This window comes from Mycteria americana, chromosome Z, assembly GCF_035582795.1.
Source record: "Mycteria americana isolate JAX WOST 10 ecotype Jacksonville Zoo and Gardens chromosome Z, USCA_MyAme_1.0, whole genome shotgun sequence".
NCBI lineage: Eukaryota > Metazoa > Chordata > Aves > Ciconiiformes > Ciconiidae > Mycteria > Mycteria americana.
The window spans coordinates 7,798,916-7,822,575 of NC_134396.1; the positions used below are offsets into that span (position 1 = coordinate 7,798,916).

A 23,660-nucleotide genomic window follows, 5' to 3' on the forward strand; every position below is an offset into this window, starting at 1 on the left:
TCCTGTTAACCAGGTCTTAATGAACATCCTAACAGCCATTTCAAAACTCCAGCACAGTAGGACTGTTAATTTTAGCGTGACCAGCAAATGGTCATTTAGATGCTTAACTCAAATGCTGGTAAACATAGTCCTTCACTCAAGCACCAAGACAGTCAGCTAGGTTTTTTTTTTTTTAGTTCTAGTGGTATCTTTGTGTACTAAGTTACACGTTGTCATGCAGTCAAAGTCAAAAAACCCCCAGTGATCCTCTGTTGAAGCACCATAAAACCTATATTTCAAGCTGGATACCAACTCCCTTTCAATGAGTTGTTTTCAATCCCTTAACCATACCAATCAAATAGTATTAAAAGTAAGCAAACACCCACTCTATTTATTCAGTGATAAATCAGGCTGACAGTTACAGGTCTGTGTCCAGGTCTAAAGGCTAGTCTAAAACACTAACTTTCTAATGGATTTATTCTTTTTAGCCATCTGCATTAAAGGAGTTGTAAAATTTGTTTTGAACATGAGCTAAATGTTCTAATTTAGTTTTCCTAGTATCAGTTTAGACCTCCTGCAAAGCTGGAATAGACAAGTTGAATTAAGGAAACTACTAAATTGCATTGCATTCAAATACCCAGCTTCCATGGTCCTGCAGAAGCAAGCAAGAAAGCATCTTCAGTAGTAGCAAACTCAGGCTGAACAGCTAATGGGATGAGCTTCTAGTGACAGTTTACAAAGTCAGCTAGGGATTTTATTTTTTACTGTGGAACAGCATTTGTTGAACAGGCCTTATGCAAGAAGCTACAAAAAAGACTCAAGACCTTGCTATCAGACAGCTACAGTAAGAACCCATGAGAAATAATTCTTAGACTGTGAACTTAGTGTCAACTAGACCACAAAATTGAGTTATGGAGGACAGAATCAACAGCCACACTGATGTTTGGTATGAAGTGTTGCTTCTTTTTAATGTCATTAGGTAACATTGAGATACTACAGTTTTATATAACAGTGTAACATCCATAAGTTTCTACACTTCCAGTTTGAGACAAATACTTAAATTCATAGGTTTTTTTGCATTACAGAAAGTGCAAGAGAGGTTTATATACAAGACTAATTGCATGACTGGCTGAATTGGGTATTAAGGCTGTATTCAAGTTGACTTTCTTAGCTCTTCAGTTCAGCAACTGCTTAGGCATTCGATTTAACAATACTATTTCAAGTTTATATTTAGCATTAACAGAAAAAACCTCTGACACATCAGCCGTCACCACTGGCTAAAAATGTAGTTGTTACAGTCAGTTATAACCAACTGATTTAGAGATCTGTTAGTAAAGAGGTTCTTCAGAAAAGGCACTGTTTTCAAGAGATGGATAACTACCTCACATTAATGGCACAGAGGTGGTGCATCTGTTCACAAGGAATCTAGGCATGGAGTGAAGCCATGATTGTCTTTGCATTCTAACATACTGGAAACATGCCACACCGCACCATGTGACAACTCAAACTGAGCAATATCAGGGATGTTCATGGAGATATATGCAAGAAGCATATCTGCTTGTTCCATTTGTCTGCCAAACCACCTTAATAAAAAAAGTAATCCTAGTAGATTTCCCTCCCTGAAAAAAGTCATATTAGCACCAAGACAACAGTTAGTGTCCATGACTACCTCAATGTTCTGTAAGAAGTGTTTCAGCTTATCTGACCCTACAGTGTAGACCTCTAGTACTCAGGACCCCAGCAGTTCTGTTAGTCCCTTTATTACACATTTATGGCAGAATGCTACTTTTACCATTAGTTAAATAGACAAGTATTGGAAATTTTTTCCCCTACCATACAGTTTACATCTTCATGGCTCAGAGACCAAGTCATATGTCCAGTCACCAACAAGAACTGAGTAGTGTCCACTTAACTTTACAACTGGCTGCTGTTGTAATAACAGGCAACTGACCTAGTTGTTTAAGATGTGGAGTTTTAACTACTAATTCAATTCCCTTTGTGAAGGCAACACTTCTTCCCTAGGTACATTAAGTTCCTATAATTTAGGACAGTAAGTGCTACAGAAAGAGGAATTGTGGTGACCAGGTTTACAAGACACGTGACTAAGTATTGCTAAGCTCTTTTGTGGAAGATGCAAAGAACTAAAGTAAAGTTAACAACCACCAATTTGAATATGGGTCTCCAGCGTGAGTCCAACTCTCCATGTGCTTTGCCCTGAATTATCATCTTCACAGGATGTTCTTTGAGCATTCGTGTTTCAATCCACCTGGACATGTTTTAGATTACAGACATCATGGAACAGCAGCAAGAGTGGCAGACAGCAAAGTGAAACAAGTAGAAAAATCATGTTGAGAAGAGGTCCAGTTATTCCATTTGTCCTTTTCTGGTTATGCCTAGTATGATGAAAAGGACTTAGGGTTAGGATGGCTGTAAGTTACAGTTTCATAGCTTAAACTAGCTTAGAGCCACTGAGAACTAAACTAAAGCAGTAAATAGCAACACTTGTCTTCTGTTAAAGCCAGACAGTATTTCAGGGGAAGACTTAGAAGTGTGGCAGAGGAATAGATTTGCTATTTTGACAGTTCATGTTCTCTAGTCAATGGTATGACAGTTTGAGTTACATTAGTTTCTAGTGACAAGAGCTCTCACAACAGCCCTTACTCTGTTTTTACTCCAATTCACCTAGAGTACAAACCCGCAATTATTCAGGGGATTAAATCTCAGAAAGCTGTATGGGGCACTGTGTGCTAACACTCTTTAGAAGAGGTATCTGAATGAATTTAGTCAGCCCCTCCAAATTTTGCAGCACATATTTACTCATTGACTTTCCTCAAGGAAAGGAAATCTAGATCTACTGCAGCCTTGAGACTTAAGTCCATGGAAGAATAAAATCTTTATTTCTAAGAAAGTGAAGCTGGCTAGGCTTAGCCAGACTGCAGCTATGTACGAGTCTGACTAGAGGTACTCTAGCAGAAGTGTTCTTCTACGTACTGTTTGCCATACTTCAGAGGAGCACTAGAGTTAAGCTAGTGTAGTTTCTAGCCAGCTCTTTACCAAAGGTTTTCTGAATCTGTTTCAGAGAATGAAGTAGGTTGTCTTATTAGTGGAAGACTTACATGATCTATGCAAACGGGTTGCCAAAAGGATCACCAAAAGGACCAGAAGGTAGTTTCTGAGATTCCTTCTAAGGAAAGAGAGATCATAGGCTGTTAGTGGATTTCCAGGTTTCATGAGATTTACTTTGCATGGCTGTTTCAGCTAGCTCCTGTTCCAAACATCTTCTAGACAATACTGCAGAGACCCTACTAAATATGCATTAATGTACTGCTTTACCAAGAGAAGAGGGCTCTAAAACAGTGTTAGCAGTTTTCCTAGTCTGAGACAAGGTATGTTTCAGAAAAGCCACGTGTGCTTGCTGAACATTCATTTGGAGCTGAGCCAGTGCAGTCGCAATGAGGTCTGTTTTAGCCAAATGCTAGATGTCTTAAGTCAGCATTCTAGAATTGATCCAGAATTTCCACCAAGGGCTTGAAGTGCTGTGTCCCAAACAGAGTGATGTAGTTAAGCCCCTTTCTCCCCCCAGGGTACTGAGCATGGGAGCCTCCCATTTGTTCAGCAGGAGAGCTGCATAGTCCACACTGCTCAGTCTACTCCACAGAGAGGTAAGTATAACTGAAGTGGAAGACTTCTGCAGCGACATTATTTTAGTGTCTTTTGTAGAAGTTCCCACTACTGAAGAACTGCCTGCTAGGGCTTGCAGCTTGGGGAACCAGTTTGGGTCCAAGCCAAAAGGAATCATACTTTGTTAGCCTTCTCGCAACAAATGCCCTCTGTTAGATTAAATATTAGCCTCAGACATGCAAGAAGTTTCATTCCACGGCATCTAAAGCCAGAACTAAGCCAGTGCTCAAACACAGGCACCCCTGTTGTTGAGGAGAAAGACAGGTTAGAGAAAGAAAGGGTTTTTTTTTTTAATTACTTACAGATGAGGCAGTGAAAAGGTCTGGTTTAGCTTGACTTTCAAACAGGCCATCAGCTGGCAGCCCACTTTGTCGGGGAACAGGCTTTGGTGGTTCTAAGGAAGAGAGACATACTGCTATAATCACTTAACAGCTTTAACAAGTACTCAGCTCTGCCTGCATAGCAGCACCAAAGCTCATCTAATTAGATACACAAAAATTGCACACGTCAGTTGCTTTGAGTGACCTCACAATTCTATCTCCTGCTTGTCCCTCACTACACTTAATCTAGATGGGACTTTTAACATTGTACAGACCTAGTTTACCTCATTCTAGTCAAGTCAAGCCAACACTAGGTGTCAGTGTTTGGCTACTGACATTGATCAATTCTGTAACATTATTAGGGGAGACAGTCCTTCAACCCTCTGTTTCAGTAACCATTAAATCAAATTTTTAGTTCTATCAGAAAAGTCTAGTGATCAGCCATTCCAATCCCCGAGCAGCTTTCCAAGCAGAAAAAAAAAAAAAAGATTTTACCAGTCATTTTGGCAGACAGCTTGCTAGCTTCCATGTCATCATGATCTGTACTATCTTGAGGAGTGCTTACTTTACTGCTAAAATAATTGCCAAAAGCTCCAGAAGCACCTGAAAGGCTTTGCTGCTCTCCTCTCCTTGCTGGTACTGCAGGTGGCTTTGTCAGCTGGAAGTCTTTGAACATTTCCTTGACATCCTTCATCTCTTTATCACCAAGTGGATCCAGAGCAATAAAAGCATCACTCTCTTTCTTGGATGGCTCCTTCTGAGGTGCAGTTCTAGGTGGTGGCTGAGGTGGGCTAGTTGTTGTTGACATGGAGGGCAGTACAGATGGTGTCTGAGAAGGTAGCGTTGAAGATGGGAACACACTACTCTGGAAGGGATTTACAGCACTGGATGGCTGTGCCCATGAACTAGATGGAACTTGTGCTGCCTGTGCCCAGAGACTAGAGGACTGAGGGACTGCTGGACCAAAAGATGCAGGCTGGTTCCAGCTTGGCACTGCTTGAGTACCAAAGGCAAGTGGTTGAGTAAATCCTGTAGGCTGAGCAGGCATCACAGACCCAGGAAAGACTGATGCAGCCTGAGTGAAGGCAGATGTCTGTGCACTCCATGGTGATGAAGTTACTGGCAAGCCACCTGGGAAGAGATTGTTGTTACATAGCACTTCAGTGATCTGAAGACCTCAAGCAGGAGCACATCAGTTCCATTGAGGGTACAAGCAAAACATTTTTCATGTGCACTTTGCAAAAGTCCGTTGATTTACACTTAAAAAATCAAGTCATTTGGGGGGAGGGGAGAAGGGGTTTAACTTTTTTCTTTTTTACTTTGCTCCATTTCAGTCCTGGAAGAACTAAATTGAGGTCGATATAACAGAAGGACAAACATACTTAGTCCTAGCACAGAAGTGATAGATACATTTTCCATATAGCTGCTTCTGTGTAAATGATTACTAAGATTCTGCAGCGGTGTTAACCCTAGCCTCCCTGGTTGTGCTTGGCTTACTTGAACCTTGTGTACCTGGAACAGCAATGTGCTGTCAAAGTTTAAGCAAAACACATTGTTCCAGTTAATGATGCAGAGTTTAGGCCTCTATTCACAGAACTTAATAGCTGAGGGCAGACAGCACATGGGTTAAAGGTCATGACACTACACATGAAGTAAAGGAAAACTAGAACCCCTGTTTTGGTGTTAGCAGATACCTTAGACTGGAGCAAGACCTTTACTTTGTGAACTAACCTAGATCAGCCAATGGAGGTGCTGTGGCAGGACTTGTTTTGAAGAGGTCCAGTGGGCTAGTTGGCACAGGTCCTGTTTGTGCCACTGAGGCCAAGCTAAGGCTCTCTGTAATTGGCACAAAGAAGTTCGAGCTAAATAACTCATTTGATGCAGTCTAGAAAGGAAAAAAAAAAGCTTTGTGAGATGGCATGGCAGAACACATGCTAAAATGATCAAGACTCCCTAGTCCAGAGCTACAAGATTTCACCTAGAGCAGAGCAGGGAGCTTTGATGTATCCTTCAGAGACCAAATGTAAGAGTTTCAAACTTCACCATTTTGTTCATGCCTACTGAGATGCATGACATGAAATAGGTATAATATGTAGTAGTCACAAGTCAACAGCAGAAGAGTGAGACTTAAAGTGACTGAATTATTTGCTATCATAATGAGCTTTCCTCTGCCCACCACCCCTCTAAACATTCCTGCTCAGTCTGCAGTGACCTCTGCAGTTATGGCAAGCTCAGCAACAAAATTTTGCATCATTTGAGTGCAAGACAAATGCAGCTGACCCAGAGCCACCCTGGGTCTAATCAGGCAAGTCATTGAGATTACCTTCAGTAGGCAGGTACTGAGAAGCTACACAGGTTTCTGTAAGCTAGTACTAGTACCTCATTGTTATGAAACCACAGGTTGATGGGCATACAGCTATCGTAACAGGTTCTGGCATTATATCAAGTGTCAATATACATAGCAGCATACTTACCAGACCTTTACAGAAGTATGGCAGCATTAAGGAAGAGAATATATAATTTAGTGACCATAGCTACTATGAAGTATTCATGCATGTTAGAATGTACCATGGCTGCAGAGAGGTTAGAGTAAGGAAGGCAGGTAGAAGAGTAGATGTGTTGTGAAGCTATTTAGCCAGTTACACAATATGAAGAAAGAAAAGCTTCCTTCACCCAGCTTCTCCAAGTAAGAGCATGCATATCACCATTAATTACTTAAACATTGTTCACCTTGACAGACCTCCTTCCTCTTCCTGGCTTGGTACTTTGTGGTGGTGGGCTAATTGTTATAGACTCATGTGACATGAGCTGGATATTGCTTTCAGAATCCAGCCTTACTCCATTCTGCAGAGATACTCCTTTGGAAAGGCCTTCCACAAACAGGTTTGATGGGGCTTTAAGAAAGCCATTCTGTTCTCTCTCTGGTACGCCATTTGGAGTTCTTGCTGCAGGCAACTTACTCTCAAGTGGCCACTGGCTTGTTAGTGCTTCTCGTTTGCCAATTCTATTAGAAATCTGGTCAAACTGTTTACCAAAGTAGTCAATATCACCATTTGAAGCACCATTACCCACTGGTGTCAAGGTACTCAGACTTTCCTTCTTCTGATCAGCAGATTTTAGAGAATCAAATGAAGGCAGTGCAGATTGGTCTGGCTGTGCAAACGGATCATCACTGAAAGGGTCTGGATTAGGTGTGGGAAAGAAGCTCAGATTGCTAGAGAAAGAACTCTCAGGCAAGAAGGGTGGCTGTGGCTTTGGTTGTGGAAGAGAGGTTGTGATGCCATTCAAGAAGAGATCCTCTTTTGTAAAAGTCTGTTTGGTCTCAATTTCAGAATTTAGATCCACTAACAGAATCTCTTTAGCTTCCTATTTGTTCAGAAAGAAAAATAAAGTTAGTTTTATGTTGGACTCGCTGCATAGTACACAAGCTCAAGGAAAACAGCTGCAAAAGGAGACATCCTAGTATCCAATACATTATACTAATAAGTATTCAATGCCACAGTGAAGTTGCATTAAAGCTTCATCTTTTAAGTCATTAAGACAAGCACTACTGGCTGTGGTCAGATCACAGCTACTTAGTGTCAGAAACCAATGTTAAAAGCACCTGTTTTAAGATCCCTTAGTTAAATATCAGATGCTTGTTCTACAGCCTAGAGACTGTAGAGTCATTAAGCACTAATTACACCTAGACTTTCACTTGAGAACCCCTGTTTGAGTTCTAGTCCTTTGTTTTGACAAGTTGTAAAATCATACTGCCTTAGTATGACTTCAAGTTGCAGTCTCAGCTTCAGAGTAAGATTAGAGAGCTATTTGCCAGTGGAAGATGTTAACATGCCATCTTTTCACCAAGTAGGCAGAAGAAGGGTAAGACTTGGTTACTAGCTGGATTGACAGCACCAATTGTATCATGGCTGATGGCAGTTCACAGTGCCAGAATAAACCTGTAGGATTTTGGGGGTCATACTGAGCTATGACAAGGTTTATGCACACTTTTGTGGAGTTACGCCACATCTTGAGCTAAGGCTACTCATCTAGAATGGCCAGGAGTCCACTCTAAGGGACTTACTCAAGGATTCACTTGTGCTTAAAAGGAGTGTCAGCCTTAAAGGTCTTTAGCAGAGTTTCTGTAATAGCTTTCATAGCAGCAGAGGCACATACTGCTAGTACATATTTTTAAGACATCTGACTAGAGACATGGGCCTGTGCAAACCTCATGAAGTTCAACAAGGCCAAGTACAAGGTCCTGTACCTGGATCAGGGCAATCCCAAACATGGATACAGGCTGGGCAATGAGTGGATTGAGAGCAGCCCTATGGATAAGCACCTGGGGGTAATGGTGGATGGAAAACTGAATATGAGCCAGCAATGTGCACCCACAGCCCAGAAAGCCAATTGCATCCTGGGCTGCATCAAAAGAAACATGGCCAGCAGGTCAAAGGAGGTGATTCTCCTCCTCTGCTCTGGTGAGACCCCACCTGGAGTACTGCGTCCAGCTCTGGGGCCCCCCAGCATAAGAAGGACATCAATGTTCTTGAGCGGGTCTAGAGGAGGGCCACGAAGATGAGAGTGCTGGAGCACCTCTCCTATGAAGACAGGCTGAGAGCATTGGAGTTGTTCAGCCTGGAGAAGGCTGTGGGGAGACCTTATTGTGGCCTCCCAGTACTTAAAGGGGGCCTACAGGAAAGCTGGGGAGGGACTCTATCAGGGAATGTAATGATGGGACAAGGGGTAATAGCTTTGAACTGGAAGAGGGTAGATTTAGATTAGATAATAGGAAGAAATTCTTTACTGTGAGGGTGGTGAGACACTGGAACAGGTTGCCCAGAGAAGCTGCAGATGCCCCCTCCCTGGAAGTGTTCAAGGCCAGGCTGGATGGGGCTTTGAGCAACCTGATCTAGTGGAAGGTGTCCCTGCCCATGGTAGGGGGGTTGGAACTAGATGATCTTTAAGGTCCCTTCCAACCCAAACCCATTTTATGATTCTATGACTAACAATACAGGATTATCTCTGTCACGCAGTCTCAAGTGAACTCTGCTGGACAAGAATGACATAAGCTACTGTAGTTAGTAAGTGGATGCTATTATAGCCCTAAGACACTAGTACACTGATGATAGCTAGACAGATGTCTCAGTGAAACCAGAACTAACAAAGTAAAACCAGATCTTACTACTAGGATTAAGTTTCCTCTCAAAGCAAGAACCAAGACAGCTAAGCTAGATTCTACTTACTGTGGGACTGCTCATATCAGGAGGTGTTGACATATCCCCAAATAAGTCCATCTGGTCAGCTCCCTTGAAGCCAGAAACATTGAAAGAATCAGTATCTGTTAGAGTTCTTGCAAGAGCAAGAATCAAGCATTATGCAGATCTACTGTAAACACATCTATAAATACTGCATTTCACAATGCAGAGACAGTCAGTTATGAACTCCCTAATGGCATCAGAATAAAGTTCTAAAATTTAACATACCACTTTCATTTTGTCAGCTTGATCAGCAGGTAGTGCTTCGCTACCATTCTGTAATAGATGGATAACAGCGTCAGCAATAATTGGAATATCAAAACTTGCCTTAAGCAAGGGACTTGCAGGCTTCAGAGAGCAAGTCATGAAAAGAGGAAGTATGAGGGAGATCATTACTCAGTATTAGTTCTCTAGGCTCCTTTTACTCCCATTTCAATGTAATTGGGCATCTGACATTGCCTCCATAATGCAGGCAGTGTAAAGAAAGTCAAAGCTAGTTGTGTTGCAGCAGCATACCTAATCAAGTGAGGCTCAGGTGGAGTGACTTACCTCAGTCTTACTTGCTTCTTCACTCTAAAGAAGAAAAGAAGGCTTTTAGTACCTAGGCATCATGTAGAATATCCAAAGCCTCTCACTTTGGGGAGATTACCAGATCTAGGAGGTAATCAAGCTGCTGGTACAACTACCAGCCAATAGCTTCAAGTGATCCTGGATTTAGACAGACCTCAGTGTCAAGTCTTACAAGAGCCCAGAGGCCAAGCCAAAGCTGAAGCAAGCTTTATTAATGCTGTAGACAAACTACTGTAGACTAATGCAGTTTCTATAATTTTACTCACCTTTTTCTTGTCTTCTTCCTTCTTCTTCATATTATATATTAGTTGGAAGAGGTCCTTAAGATCAACAACTAGAGGCTCAGCCTGAAAAAGAATGTAGATTTTAGGCCATGTACTACATCACAGCTTGTTTCAGTATAAGTCCAGGGAGCAGCAAGCCAAAGACTTTCCTAAATGGTGCAATGGTAAGGTTGAGATAACAGGAAAAGCAAGAGTTTAAAGGACTGTCTAGTCTCCAGACAAGAGAGCTTACGGAGAATCCAGGGGTAATGGGGCACAACCAGCTTAGAACTGTTGTTAACTGTACAGGGAAAGTGGCTGTATTTGTGCTAAGCCTGCTATGTTTTTGCTAAAAAGCTTGTAGCAGAAGATTTCATAAATGCATGGCAAGTCCTAATCACATTTCCTTCAAAGTGCAAAGTTTATCCAAGCTCTCTGGTAGTCTCATGAGAGGAAAATATTTTGCATCCATCTGTTTTCTGCCAAATCCAACAATGAACCTGGAGAAAGTTTCTATAGCTAATACTACCTTTACTTTAAACAGGATGCAAATAGTAAATCAGCGAGGCAAACATAGGGTAAGATTATCATCACCTCAAATGTGTAGATCAGACACCAGCTTTAAGTGGTACCTGTATCAGGATGAAAATTTAGTGTGAGTCAGGCACTGCATTCCCTGCACACCCATTAACAGGAATGTTTTGAATGGTTGCTGAGATGGTGGCAGGTTCAGCTATACTGATTTGGAACTTTTGCTTGAGGCATATAGCAGCTGTGTCAGTGTCTAGAGTAGGACAAGTCCCCCTGTTCAGCCACTACCTTTGGCTCAAGCAATGAATGTGTTGAACAGATCTCACTGTTTACATCTGAGCATCATCCTCTCCTAATCAAGAGTTTTAGACATGCAACTGCAGGAACAGCCATTTCAAGAGTTATCAGCTTTGACAAACAATACAGCTGAAGCAGTCTAGAGCTACAGAAGCCCTTACTTCTCAGCTAGACAAGCTTGTGTTAAAAACAACTAGCAGCAAGTCAAGAGCTGTCTACAGCTTGGCTAAGCTTATAGGCTGGCAAGCAGCATCCCATGGTGAAAAGCTCTGAGAGAACGGACTCCACTCCAGAGCACACACACAGAAGGCTTTTGTACTTAATCTACAATTCCAGTGAAGCCAATACAACACAGGACTCTGATAAACTAATAAAACTGGCTTAGGGTGTTACAGCTGTTAAAGTAGTAACATGCTCCAACAGGGAGCCCCTCAGTCTCACCTGGGTAGTGGGTCTGAAGCTGCCAACAGGCTCTCCAGGAGGGCAGGCAGGGTTGTGTATGAAGAAATTACTAGCTTTGAAGTCTTGGCTCATCAAGTCATTATAGTAGCTACTATAAAGATATTATAATGCCAAGCTAGTAAGTGATAAATATCTAACTTAAGTTCAGGTATTTTAGGAAGCTGCATAATACTCAGCAGAAATTCTAAGTAGCTTGTTTCCAATACTGCTTATGTACAGATTCTCTTCAGAGAGGCAAACCCTGTGTACAGGATTTCTGCAAGGGGAAAACCTGTCACAGAAGGATCAGAATTCCTCCCAGAAGTAACTCTAGGAGGACCAGACCTGCCATTCACTGGCCCCAGAAACACAATTGCAATTGAATAAGTCTGTTTTCACTGCTGCACAAGACAAAGCATCATGAGAACTACACTGCTGGGGTTCTAACATCAGGGAACTGGTGTTGTTTAGCCTGGAGAAAAGGAGGCTGAGGGGAGACCTTATTGCTCTCTACAGCTACCTGAAAGGAGGTTGTAGAGAGGTGGGGGTCGGTCTCTTCTCCCAGGTAACAAGTGATAGGACAAGAGGAAATGGCCTCAAGTTGCACCAGGGGAGGTTTAGACTGGATATTAGGAAATTTTACTTCACTGAAGGGTTATCAAGCATTGGACCAGTCTGGCCAGGGAAGTGGTTGAAGGTCACCATCCCTGGAGGTATTTAAAAGATGTTTGGATGAGGTGCTTAGGGACATGGTGTAGTGGTGGTCTTGGTAGTGTTAGGTTTATGGTTGGACTCAATCTTAAAGGTCTTTTCCAACCTATACAATTCTGTGATTCCTGTTAATTCTGAGTGAAGCTCTGGCTATTTGACTCAAGAATTAGCATTCTCACTGACAGTAACAGGCCACTGTACAGGAAAGCCCATAATAATGTCTCTATTCATCTCACTAATGACTTCCATGGTGCATGGACATGTTAAGCAAGGTTAATCATGGTAAGTAAGGCTACTTGAGTGTTTTTATTCTGGACTACAGACCAGCTGAACAAGATAAAAGCCACTGGTGATACAGTCAATTCCTACTGCCTCTAGGAGAAGGTCCTATCCATCTGTGCTGGTATTCCCCTATACCTCAATAGGGCTACCAGCAAAACACTACACCCTTATCACATATTAAGTGTTTACATAATAGCATTACTCATAGCAAGTGGAAGAGGTGTCTGATCCATACCTGTTGTGCTGTTTTTATGGCAAAAAATTGGTGCTGGCCTTCTCCTCCACAAATGTAGCCAAAGGCACGATTGTCTGTTACATCTCGAGCAATAAAGGAGATCTTGTTTACTGGATGCTCATGCTCTATGACCTAGAATTAGGAAAAAAAAGTACTAGTTTAAATTGCTGGAGACATAATAGCTGCTCTTCTCTGTAGTCTGAATGTTTGAGACTGTTAGAAGGCTTCAGTTCAAGACTCAGATTTGTCAGCCTTTGACCAACCACAACAGTATGTAGCTATCTTTCTGGCAGGAGGCTTCAGCATTACAACCCATTTCACAAGCCAATTTTTATATGTGGAAGAGGGGCACAATGCCACTAAGGAATCTAGTTCAGACTGGTCTAACTTCCAAGCACCTCACTTGCTTTAAGAATCACATTAAGAGAATAAGTCATATCTTACCCCAGTTTTCTCATCTATTATCTTGATACCAGAGAGGGAGATGTTCACCCAGATCTTCTGTTTGTGTTGACCCTGGGAACGGGCTGCCACTGCCATTCCCTGAAGAGGATGAATATCAAAGTATTGATGAGACTTCTGTTAGATTGAGCTCTAACTTGTTTACTTACATTCCTCATGAGCCCATGGCTGTGACTGTACTGGTGCTAATCTACTTATTCCTATGCAACTGTACAGTTAGAGCAGCATTCATCTCGCCACATATGCCTGACTAGGTTTGAAGTGATACCTCAGAACTAGATGGCATTTCCTCTGTAAATGCTTTTGAGCTTTAAAACTTCTCATCTTAGTTCACAGAAGTGCCGCAGTAGCAGGATCTTTACCAGCTTTCCTGGCCTGACTGAAGCTTCGTGAGTGTTCTGCATTCCAGAATTAATCATCTTTGTTTCTGCCAGGTCTCATTTATTCTTTGGCTTATCTATATCTCTCGGTGTTACTATTGCCACAGGATGCCAACTTGTGCTTCGAGTTCAGTGTTAAATTGCACAGAGTTCCCCCCTCCCCATCCAAAACCCAAGCTCACTATTTGTGATCAAGTTTATACTATTAGCATCCATACTGAATGCCTACAAGAGACCCAAAGAAGCGTTCCCAAGCTATTAGAGAAACGCTGTCTTTTGAGCAAGGGGTTACAGTTTTAGAAGTATGGTGCTGTTATGATTCAGAAGTATGGTGCTGTTATGATTATGTTACCATTACACTGTATTTGAAGTTGTGCTGAAGTGACCATTTGATCTGCTTTCTGAAGGCTACCCAGAAGTTTTTCCTTACATGCCAGCTCAAGTCCTTACCTTCAGCTTCATCATTGAATCCTGACTCATTTTGTCTCCTCTTGCCTCTGGGACATCATCAATGCCAATCAGTTTAGCTTTGTATCTTACACCATCACCTTTGAATCTGATCAAGAGAGATTCATCCGTCTTTTCTGGCCCTGTAGACAGAGAAAAAATTGTTTGTTTTTTTTTTTTTTAAGAGAGAAATGTCTATGTTGTGGCTTTGAGATCTTTTTTAAAAAAATATACCATATGTGCTCATTTTGGCTGGGGTAGAGTTAATTTTCCTCACAGTAGCTAGCATGGGGCTATGTTTTGGATTTGTGCTGGAAACAGTGTTGATAATACAGGGATGTTTTCATTACTGCTGAGCAGTGCTTACCCACAGTCAAGGCCTTTTCTGCTCCTCCCCCCACCCCACCAGCGAGGAGGCTGGGGGTGCACAAGAAGCTGGGAGGGGACACGGCTGGGACAGCTGACCCCAACTGACCAAAGGGATATTCCATACCGTATGGCATCATGCTCAGCATAGAAAGCTGGGGAAGAAGAAGGAAGGGAGGACATTTGGAGTGATGGCGTTGGTCTTCCCAAGTCACCGTTACATGTGATGGAGCCCTGCTTTCCTGGAGATGGCTGAACACCTGCCTGCCCATGGGAAGTGGTGAATGAATGCCTTATTTTGCTTTGCTTGCATGCACAGCTTTTGCCTTCCCTATTAAACTGTCTTTATCTCAACACAGAAGTTCTCACTTTTACCCTTCTGATTCTCTGCCCCATCCCACTGGGGGGGAGTGAGCGAGCGGCTGCGTGCTGCTTAGTTGCCAGCTGGGGTTAAACCACAACACCATATAAGTACATATTAAAACTGTCCCTTGAGTATAGCTGTCTAACAACCCCTAGTCCTTCCAGTACTGTGTGCACTTCAAGTTAGTTACTCCTTTAAGGTCACAGTGCTCTTGCAGAATCTGGCCTCAGTTCAAAGAGTGGAGCCCAGTACTTAATATCTGGGTACTTCAGAACAATTGTTTGCCACATAAGACTGAAATATTTATAGGCAACAGCAAAGTAGATACAAGTGCTAAGCAAAAACACCAAGCAGAAATGGCACTTTCCATGGCCATACAGGATGCTCAGTAAACCTTTCAGATGTCAGCCCCTAGTTCTGGTGTAGTCAGATCTCTTCTTGGTGTGCAAGAATCTCCTCGTTCCTGTGCTAGGACTTCCTATCAGCACCATTATTTCTACAACAAGCCCTGGTACCCCCATCCCTGTAATCACTTGGGATTTTAACTATATTTGGTATTTCTGCTGTTCCCACTACTTCTCAGAACTGCTTGGTTTTCTTCTCTGCATGCTCAACATACTCCAAGTGTGTACCTAGGTATGTATTTCTGTATGGGGTAATTATATTTGCACAACCTAATCTATCAAAAAATCTATTATCTGATCTACAATAATTGTCATGAAAGGAGTTCTCTAGCTTCTCTGGCCTAGAATGTGTATCTGTGTCCAGCACATCACTCCCTCTGTGGAGCGAGGGGAGGAAGCGAGTTCAGTTTCAGACAGACAGCTACCTGGATGGTCCTGGGTCTGGTCACCTCCTCAGGAGGCTTTCACTTCTCTGGGCTTTTGGTGACTTGTCAGGCTCAGCAAATGAGTCATTTAACAAGTGGAACTGGGAGCTTCAGAACTTAAGGCTAGGAAAAAACCTTTTAAGCTAAAAGCCTACCTTCTGGTTAGATATGTTTTACTAGCTTATTTACTCACTCTTCCAGTCAGCTTGAAATCTTGGAGTTATTTTAACTATGCTGTGAGAGTGATCCTAGTTTTAGGCAAGTGCAAAATATTAAGGACACTGACTACAGGAGGTGTTCAAGAGGTAAACATTTCTTACCTTTCTTTTTTTCCTTCTTTGATGGTTGTGCTTTTGGTGGAGCCTGTTGCTCAGGCTGGCTGTTGATAGTAGTAGTTTCAGTAGACATGATGAGATGGTCAGCTATGCTTGCTGTAGTTTTTAAAAATCCAAATAACAATCAGTAAGCAGACATGATATTTTACCTTCAAGAAGAAATATTAGACCTGTTTGTCCAGTTTTGTTCTGTGGAACACTCAAGCCCGCTAATGCCTGAAAGTTTTAGTAGAGATCATATAGGAAGTCTGACTCACCATCTGTTCATCTCAGGCTACAGAGAGCATGAAGTTATGGCCACTAGGTGATGAACCCTCACCTCAGTAATACCTAATCAGTAGATCACGCTGACCTACATCCACAGGCTGTACTTGCATCACCCTGTTTTAATCTGTCAACCTTTATCATTTTACCCTTTAAAGCTATTTATGGAACCTCAGATATTTTGCTTTATTCTCCTTCAGCACTTCCAGCTGCATCTCTGTAGTAGGATAGAAGAGAATGCAAGAAACATTCACTAGCATCTGTTCCAAACACCCATGAAGATGACTCCAGAACACCCAAAAGAAGCCACTAGATCTTATTCATGTTTCTATAACTAGTGGAAGTCTGAGGTTATACCACCCAACAGGTAAAAGCAAATAAGTTCCTTAGGCTGCAAACAGACTGTTGCAGGAAAAAAACCCAAACCTAAAACAAAACCTAGAACCCCACACCCTTGTCTTAACAGTAATCAAGTAACCTTTGGTTTTTATTTAAAAAAAAAAAACCTGCAAGTTAACAGAAACTATGGACTAGTATGACTTAACTCTATGCCATGAGACCCTTTTGCCTCTGAGGTAAAAGATCCATAAAAAAAGTTTGCAGTCACCATGTTTTGTTCCTACATAGCTGAAGCATTGATTTGCATTTACCAAACAGAGGGACCTGTATTGCGCCTTTATGGAGTTCTGAAGATCATTTATACCCAGCCAGAAAGAACTGGACATTCACATCTGCTACCGAAACTGTTCTAAATCTTCTGTCTGGGGTATTGCAGTGGCTTCAATTAGTCCCTTGAATTTTATGATGACAAATGAAGCCAAGAGATAGTTTAGATGATTAAGTAGCTGGGCTACCCTCTACTAGTAATTTCCCTTATATCCAGGCAAGCAGCCACAGACCAAGCCACCCCTTTTATACAGCATACCATTTGAGACATACTAGGTACCCAGATGCAAGTGCTGAAGCATTGAATATCCTCTTGCATTAGAAGCTTGTAATTCTCAGTCTATTCCTCATTCACCTTAGAGCTAAGGCTTTATCTATTACTTGGAAGTTACTTTCAGGGTTTTGCTCTCACTCCTGTCTTCTCCTCTTCCCTCAATTTGTTACTAAGTCAATGACTACAGACTGACTCAAACTTGCCACTAAGAGTAATGGGTATCAGTGCTTAACTGATTCTTAACCCAGGAAGAACATAATTTCCTAGGTCTTTTATCTATGATTTAAGAGAGAACGTCACCCTGAAGGCCTCCATTTCCTTCTAGCCAGGAGGGAGGCCTTTGGGGAACTAGCTGTTAATATAAGCAAAGTTAGTTCTAGCTGCTTACCAGATGGTTTGTGAATTGTATTTAGCATTGCTCAAAGTAAATGCACAGAGACAAAAGTGCTCATATGGGAAAGATCTCTGGCAGCTATAGCTGTTCTCCTCTGTAAGCAACTTATCTGGCCGCAGCTAGGGAACATTTGATACAAGGCAACAAAGGTGTTGCTGTGAAAATTTCAAGTGGTTCTAAGTAGAAATAGATGTTAGAGGAAGAGTAGGTATAGCAAGTCATGGTTATTTAGGAAATATTATCCCTGGAAGAGTGGCTTGTGTGCCCATTCTGACAAAGGAGCAAGGAGAAAAACTATTACAGCCAACAGGGATTTTGCAGGATACTTGTACCAGTGCTAAAAGGAGTGTGCCCACTGAAAACCACACATTAAGCAGGTAAAATGAAGCCAACTGAATTCTACTCTAAAACTAGACTAGCTTGGCCTGATGGTGTAGTTTTGGGTGGAGATAGTCTTTAGCCTTCAGTGTAATGAGCCTCTCCCTAGATTTATCAAGTCCTTCAGAAACAGAGAAGACAGAGTTAAGGTAGAATCATTTGTTAACCACCCACCGCCATCTGGAAGGTTGCTGTTTAGAGAACAGAAGGAAAAGGCCTGGAGAAGAACAGAGCCAAGACATGCTCTCTAGGACCTGAGTCATAGCTTTAGGACATTCTGTCCAGCTCCATGCTGGAAAGAAATAGCAACCTCAAGGCACTGAGTCCTGCCTGTCAGTGGTCCTACTTCCCCAATTTAATTGGTAGAGCTACACCCAGCTCTGGTATTATACAACCACAGTAAGTATCTCAATCTGAAGTAGAGTTAGGAGGCAATAACAGACAAATAACCTAGGAAGGAGCAAATACGCACAAGCAAGACCTCAGTTTGGCAACTGTAAAGTGGTAGAAATCCAGATGGGCAGCTGCCATCTTTAAACTCTAGTCATCCCTCCATTATTGCCATCTGCCTCCATCCTATGGAAGCCAGACACTTATTTGCATAGAGCCAGACAGCACAAAACCCCAAGGTGGAGGAAGATGGGCAGGGATACACACAAGTCTGGCTGAACCCTTGTAAATACCCTGTCTTACTGTGGAGAAGCTCATTCTCAGTGTTAGCAATGCAATTTGAGAAGGTTAGTGAGGGCTTTCTGGCCAGTTTACAGGACACTCTCTCCTATCTGAGGCCTGGCACAGCTCATATCACCTGGTAAGAGTTCACAGTACATGACAGTTATTTTTCATACGTCTGGAGAATTCAATATCTTTGAGAATCATATCCCTGGAGCAAGAGAATTAGCAAAAGTAAGAATGCAAGGATAGACAAAGTCTGCCTTAGTACACATTCATATTTTAAATAACTACTTCTTGACATCTTAGTTAAGCCACAAGACTAGCACAAAATTGCCTCTGGCTTTACCTTAAAATTTCACTGGGGTGGAAAGCAACATTATGAAGCTTAAGATAGTAGTAGTCTAGTCTGCTTGGGTATGAGAGTCTCAGCCACAACTAAACTTGGATTCTATGCTTTAGACCCAAGTTAAAGCTGTGCAATGTCTTTGTCACACTTAAGTTTTGTTTATCTTAATGGGAAATGCCGGTGTGCTCTACATGCAAGTAACCAAAATGAAGTTAAAATCTTCTGTTTGTAGTTCTTGCTTGGAGTAAGAACTCCAAGTACTCAGTCCCTTAGTATTTCTTTACTCAGACTGCAGGAGTAAGTCAACAAGACACTAGAACTGTTCTATTACACTTGAATTCTGAGTTTATCTGAAAAGAGGCAGCCAGCAGTATGACAGGGTTATAGATGCATGTGCTTTTATGCAAGGACAGTCATGCCTTCAGTTATACCGGCATAGTGTAGAACAAGATCATTCCCACAGCAACTATGTCAGCAGACTGTTAAGTGATGCCTTTTGAATCCTCTCCATGTAGATAAGTCCATTGCTATCACCACAGCTTAATTACTTGCTATGCAATTGCATGGCCCATTTTAACTACTATGCTAAATGCACTATTTCAAAAGTCTTAGACTGCAGATTTATGGATGTTCCTACCCTAGGAGGAGTGCCCCAAACTCTTGCCTTTATCAGTAGATACACACCACATTTTGCTCACCCACTTTTCAATTTACTCCAGAAAGGTCATATTAAGAGACCACTAATCATATCTTCCTCCTTTCCTATAGGGACTATCCTCTGAAGAGCAAGCACTGATCACTCCTTTGGGAAATGCCATTTCAGGCCTGCAACACATAGGCCTTGAAGTATGAGCTGTCACCTACTGTCTCAAGTCAGGCAACTCTCCATTTAAGCATTGGATTTAATTTCCACACGTCTACCCTGGGAAAGTCAGTCTTAAGACTCTGGGCATACTGTGCTCTTGGTGTCTTCTCTGAACTCCCTACAAGGACAGCTGTTGGTAGTGACAAGTCATCCTTGAAATACCTGTTTCTTAGCAAGACTTGAAGCACGTGCCAAACAATTTTGTTGAGCAATGTTTAGTTTCCCTTAAAAGATACTTTCACAATTACCCCTTCGTTGAAAAAGGGGTGGCAACATGGTAGCTACCCTTAATTATTATATTTTTGTCCTGTGCACATGTGATTGAGAATCTTCGTTATAGCTGTAGTCTGTCACAGGATTTAAAGACTGGACAATAATCCTCACCCAACAGACAGGCTTTTTCCCCCCTCAGCAGACAAAGATAATTGCCTCAATGTTGATGAAGGCTTGTCTGAGAAGAGGTTAGGGACACTGAAAGTTAGAGGCAAGGCAGATAAACTAAACAGCTGCTCAGCAGTCTAATACTCTGTCCTTTTCACAGCCTGTGCTCCTTGGTCCCTTGATACTCCAAGTACATGATTCAGCTTAAAGAGTTATTGCATGTAAATATTAACCTCAAATTAGAATCTGAGAGGCCAGGAGAGGACAAGAGAAGCTTTTACTGCCAAGTGCAATATAGCCTGTTAGGATGAAGTAGTGACCGGAAGCACAGCAATAGTTCAAGTGCTGAACGTACTTCTAAGGCAGGTTGTTCCCTCCCCCCCCACCTTCTTGAAGAGTTAGTCAAGTTCTTCTGGTTAGAAGGTTGTATCAGGACCTGCACAACATATCCTTAGAAATATCTCTAGCCATCAAGCTCTTGACAGAAGAGCTGTTTTCAGAAGGCTGGTAAACAAGCTGTCCACCTGAGTGAATGCAAGACCTCAGTTTTGCAGGCTAAGAAAATAGACTAAAGGCTAAAGAGCAATACATACAATGACTAGCAAGAACCAAAACTGTAAAGCCAGATACATTTACTAGTAATGGACTATCCTGACTAGCAGCATTCTACTCCCCATTAGAAGTATAATAGTGCATTTGTGTGAGCCCCCATATGACCAACTTACATTTGCATCTAACAAATCCCTATGTGCTAACTATCACATTTTCTGCTTAGTTCCTGCTGCAATGGTAGTGCCCCAAGTAGCTTTGAGAAGCACTAGGCATGCATTAATAAAGCAGAAACATGAATGTGCTGTTCAGACTTTTGCCTTTTAAACAGGGTCATTCATGCTCAGGAGTCAAATAAAATATCATCTTAAGGTATTTTGTTTCATTACTGAACACCCATTGCTCTAGCATCTGACAGTGTCTAAGAGTTCAAGTTGAATAAACCTTCTGTAACATGACAAGATTACTATGATTTAGATAGAAAATTCCAGCTGCTTGTTCTGATGCAAGTACTACCATTAGTTTTTTTCCTCTATCACAACAATCAAATTAGTCTATTAGAAATTAGAAAAGCCAGTGACTAATATATATGAAAGATACTAGCCTTACCTACAGGTAGGTTATACTTCATGTGTATTGTTCACTCTTATGTATAAGAAGTACCTGCTTGAAGACAAGGGGTGGAAGAGAGTTCATAGACAGCTTGGGAACTGTTCCCCTCCCATTTATGCCATGTCTGGAATGCAAGAGCAGCATCACTTGCCAGAAAGATGACTGAATACAGGCTCTTGTACTGCTAAGTCTAACCCAAGCACTTGTGGTTACTCATGTAAGAGAGACAACTGAAAAGGATGTTGGCCTACCTTGCCTGACAAGTGAAGCTATCTGTCATTCCCTCAATCAGTAAGGTCTAGATTAGTGATGCCCCCACCACTCATTTTCTCCTATGATTCCTTAATAGCAGGGAAACCAAGAACAGTGCTTTCAGCCTAAGTTCAAAAAGCCTGTTTAACTGTCCTGTTTAGGCCATAGGTAGTTAGAAACACGATTTGTAGCTAAAAGATCATTTACTTGGTATCATGGCCTCAGTTGAGCCAGGCACTTGGCCTGCTGGCCAGAACTTTTCCAGATTAACAGGATTTTACTTTAGGGAACTTTTCATGCAACTTGCTTTAAGCCCTGTTTTGATGTTCTGTCCTCTCATCTAAGAGGTGGCTCGATACTTTGCTGAGGTATTAAGGCAGCCTTATGCCAAGGGCTTCCTCTGCCAACAGGAAGACCCTCTTGGAATAAGCTGCAACTTTACTTACATATTGCAGGATATGGCACACAGTCCAGCTGTCTTGATCATACACAGCCAGTAATGAGAAACAGGGAAGGGTAACATTCATCTGCTTAGTGGCACAGAAGTATTGTAATGAACACATCAGGGAATACCTCCTTCATGCTGCTCCCTTCACCCAGTACCAACTGGAAAGTAGATAAAGATCTTAGTACTCTAATTAGTCATATCAGCTGCAGATGTTGGCATATAACATTGCTGGTGCAGGATCATGCCTGTGAAACTACCCAGACATCTCACCATTTCAGTCAATTTGTCAACTGCTATTTCATCAGTTGAACAGAACAGTCTGTTCTCATCATATCAGTGCATGAGTCTCCTCAGAGCTGTTTGGTTTTCAGCAAGTACATAGGAATTCAAACTAAGTTCCCAAAAGTGTTTTCTGCACACTGGAATCACACCCCAGTGAACATCACTAAGTTAGCAGCTGGAACTGAAGAGGTCATGCAGTTCAAGTGGTGCAATTGGACCAGTACTTTTTGCCATTATACTATGCTTTTGAACACATAATTTCTGATGAGATAATTAGTTATTTCTAAACCCAGCTACCACAGTAGCTCTACTTTGGATTCTTCATCCACTTGTCATGGGAATAAATACAGCTGTTGCAGGAATATTAGAACAGAGGGCTCAGGAGAAGTTTAACTGGTCATGGCTCATGACCAGTTTAAACAACCTGTACCTGACTAATAACTTGGAAAGATATAAATTAGCAACTATTGCCCTCTGCTTACTTTAAAGGAAGGAAGTGAAATGCTTTTCATGAGCTAGTGCTATCTGGTTCCCTGAAGACCGCATCTCAAACTGAAGGAACCAGCACTGTTGTAGTCTGTTTGATAGAGTTATTCTTCAGCCAGGAACTTCAGTGTCCAAAGGTAGTGTCCAGGCACCTAGCTAGTCCATCTCAAATTATGAGTTGTTCCAGGAATAATGCAGCATCTTGCAACAAGCCTTAGTAGCAGCCTTTCCAACCTCTGTTTAGCATTTAGTATTCCAACCTATTAGTTCATTTCTTAGATTAAGAAACCCCTTCAGTCTTAGTACCAGCAATACCAGCATCTGAACTCCAGATTTTTCTTTTAGAAAGAGATTGATAGATATCCCAGTATGCTCTTTCTTGATAGAGAGCTATTCAGTTGTTAACACAGGCTTATTATTAGATTATATACTTAGATTATCCACAAGAAGTTTCTTCATATCAGTCTTCCAGAAAAACAGCATGCTTTGCAGCTTGCTAAGGGGCCACTCCTCTATACCACTCTCTCCAGTTTCCAGTGCTGAGGCCTCACAAATCAGTGGCTCCTGAGCCAGAGTTCCGTTGTCTGGTCTAGCTATTGCTCAGGAAAGCATCACTTGCCTACTCACAGGATGAGGAATCTCAGGCCACGTGGCTGCAGTGCTAACCACCCAGTCTTCTGTCGAGACTACTTGTTGAGACTCACTGGATATACCAAACAACCTGGAAGCAAAGCAGTTGTTAATCAAGGCAGCTAGTGTTTACTCAGATGCAAACTCATTTGAACTAGACAACAGCTCAAACACTTCATTTCCAACTGCACTCCTAACTCCCTCCTGCCTAGAGGGACTGTTTCTGATCTTCTTGCTAGTTAGTATAGCAAAGGACTCTTGCCAATAACCATGCTTTTCACCCGCTTCCTCAGAGCAGGAACTTGACACATATTGAAGCTGTTATCATAGGTTGTTTCAGCTGCATGCTGTTAACTGTCCAGTGCTGGCAGAGTTATCCTTCTTCACAGTTTGGGTGTGTGCAAGCTGTACTGAGAGAGATTGCA

General features: G+C 42.0%; 1 protein-coding gene across 3 annotated transcripts in view; it reads right to left on the reverse strand.

The window, feature by feature from the left end:
- Positions 1–15: 15 nt before the first annotated feature.
- The window catches only part of DAB2 (DAB adaptor protein 2), a 28,680-nt gene continuing 5,035 nt past the window's right edge, over positions 16–23,660 (reverse strand). Inside the window, exons 3-18 of one of the 3 annotated variants that reach the window (XM_075527002.1) lie at positions 23,233–23,326; positions 21,836–21,995; positions 15,719–15,829; positions 13,843–13,982; positions 12,995–13,093; positions 12,551–12,682; positions 10,057–10,137; positions 9,770–9,793; positions 9,449–9,496; positions 9,209–9,271; positions 6,711–7,346; positions 5,712–5,865; positions 4,584–5,111; positions 3,963–4,054; positions 3,096–3,163; positions 16–2,372 (exon numbers count right to left, since the gene is read on the reverse strand). In XM_075527002.1, coding sequence (XP_075383117.1) covers positions 3,101–3,163; positions 3,963–4,054; positions 4,584–5,111; positions 5,712–5,865; positions 6,711–7,346; positions 9,209–9,271; positions 9,449–9,496; positions 9,770–9,793; positions 10,057–10,137; positions 12,551–12,682; positions 12,995–13,093; positions 13,843–13,982; positions 15,719–15,806 — 2,148 coding nt within the window. In that variant the 5' untranslated portion in view covers positions 15,807–15,829; positions 21,836–21,995; positions 23,233–23,326 and the 3' untranslated portion in view covers positions 16–2,372; positions 3,096–3,100. The remainder of the gene's footprint in view (positions 2,373–3,095; positions 3,164–3,962; positions 4,055–4,583; positions 5,112–5,711; positions 5,866–6,710; positions 7,347–9,208; positions 9,272–9,448; positions 9,497–9,769; positions 9,794–10,056; positions 10,138–12,550; positions 12,683–12,994; positions 13,094–13,842; positions 13,983–15,718; positions 15,830–21,835; positions 21,996–23,232; positions 23,327–23,660) is intronic. The other 2 variants (XM_075527000.1, XM_075527003.1) reach the window with 2 other exon arrangements.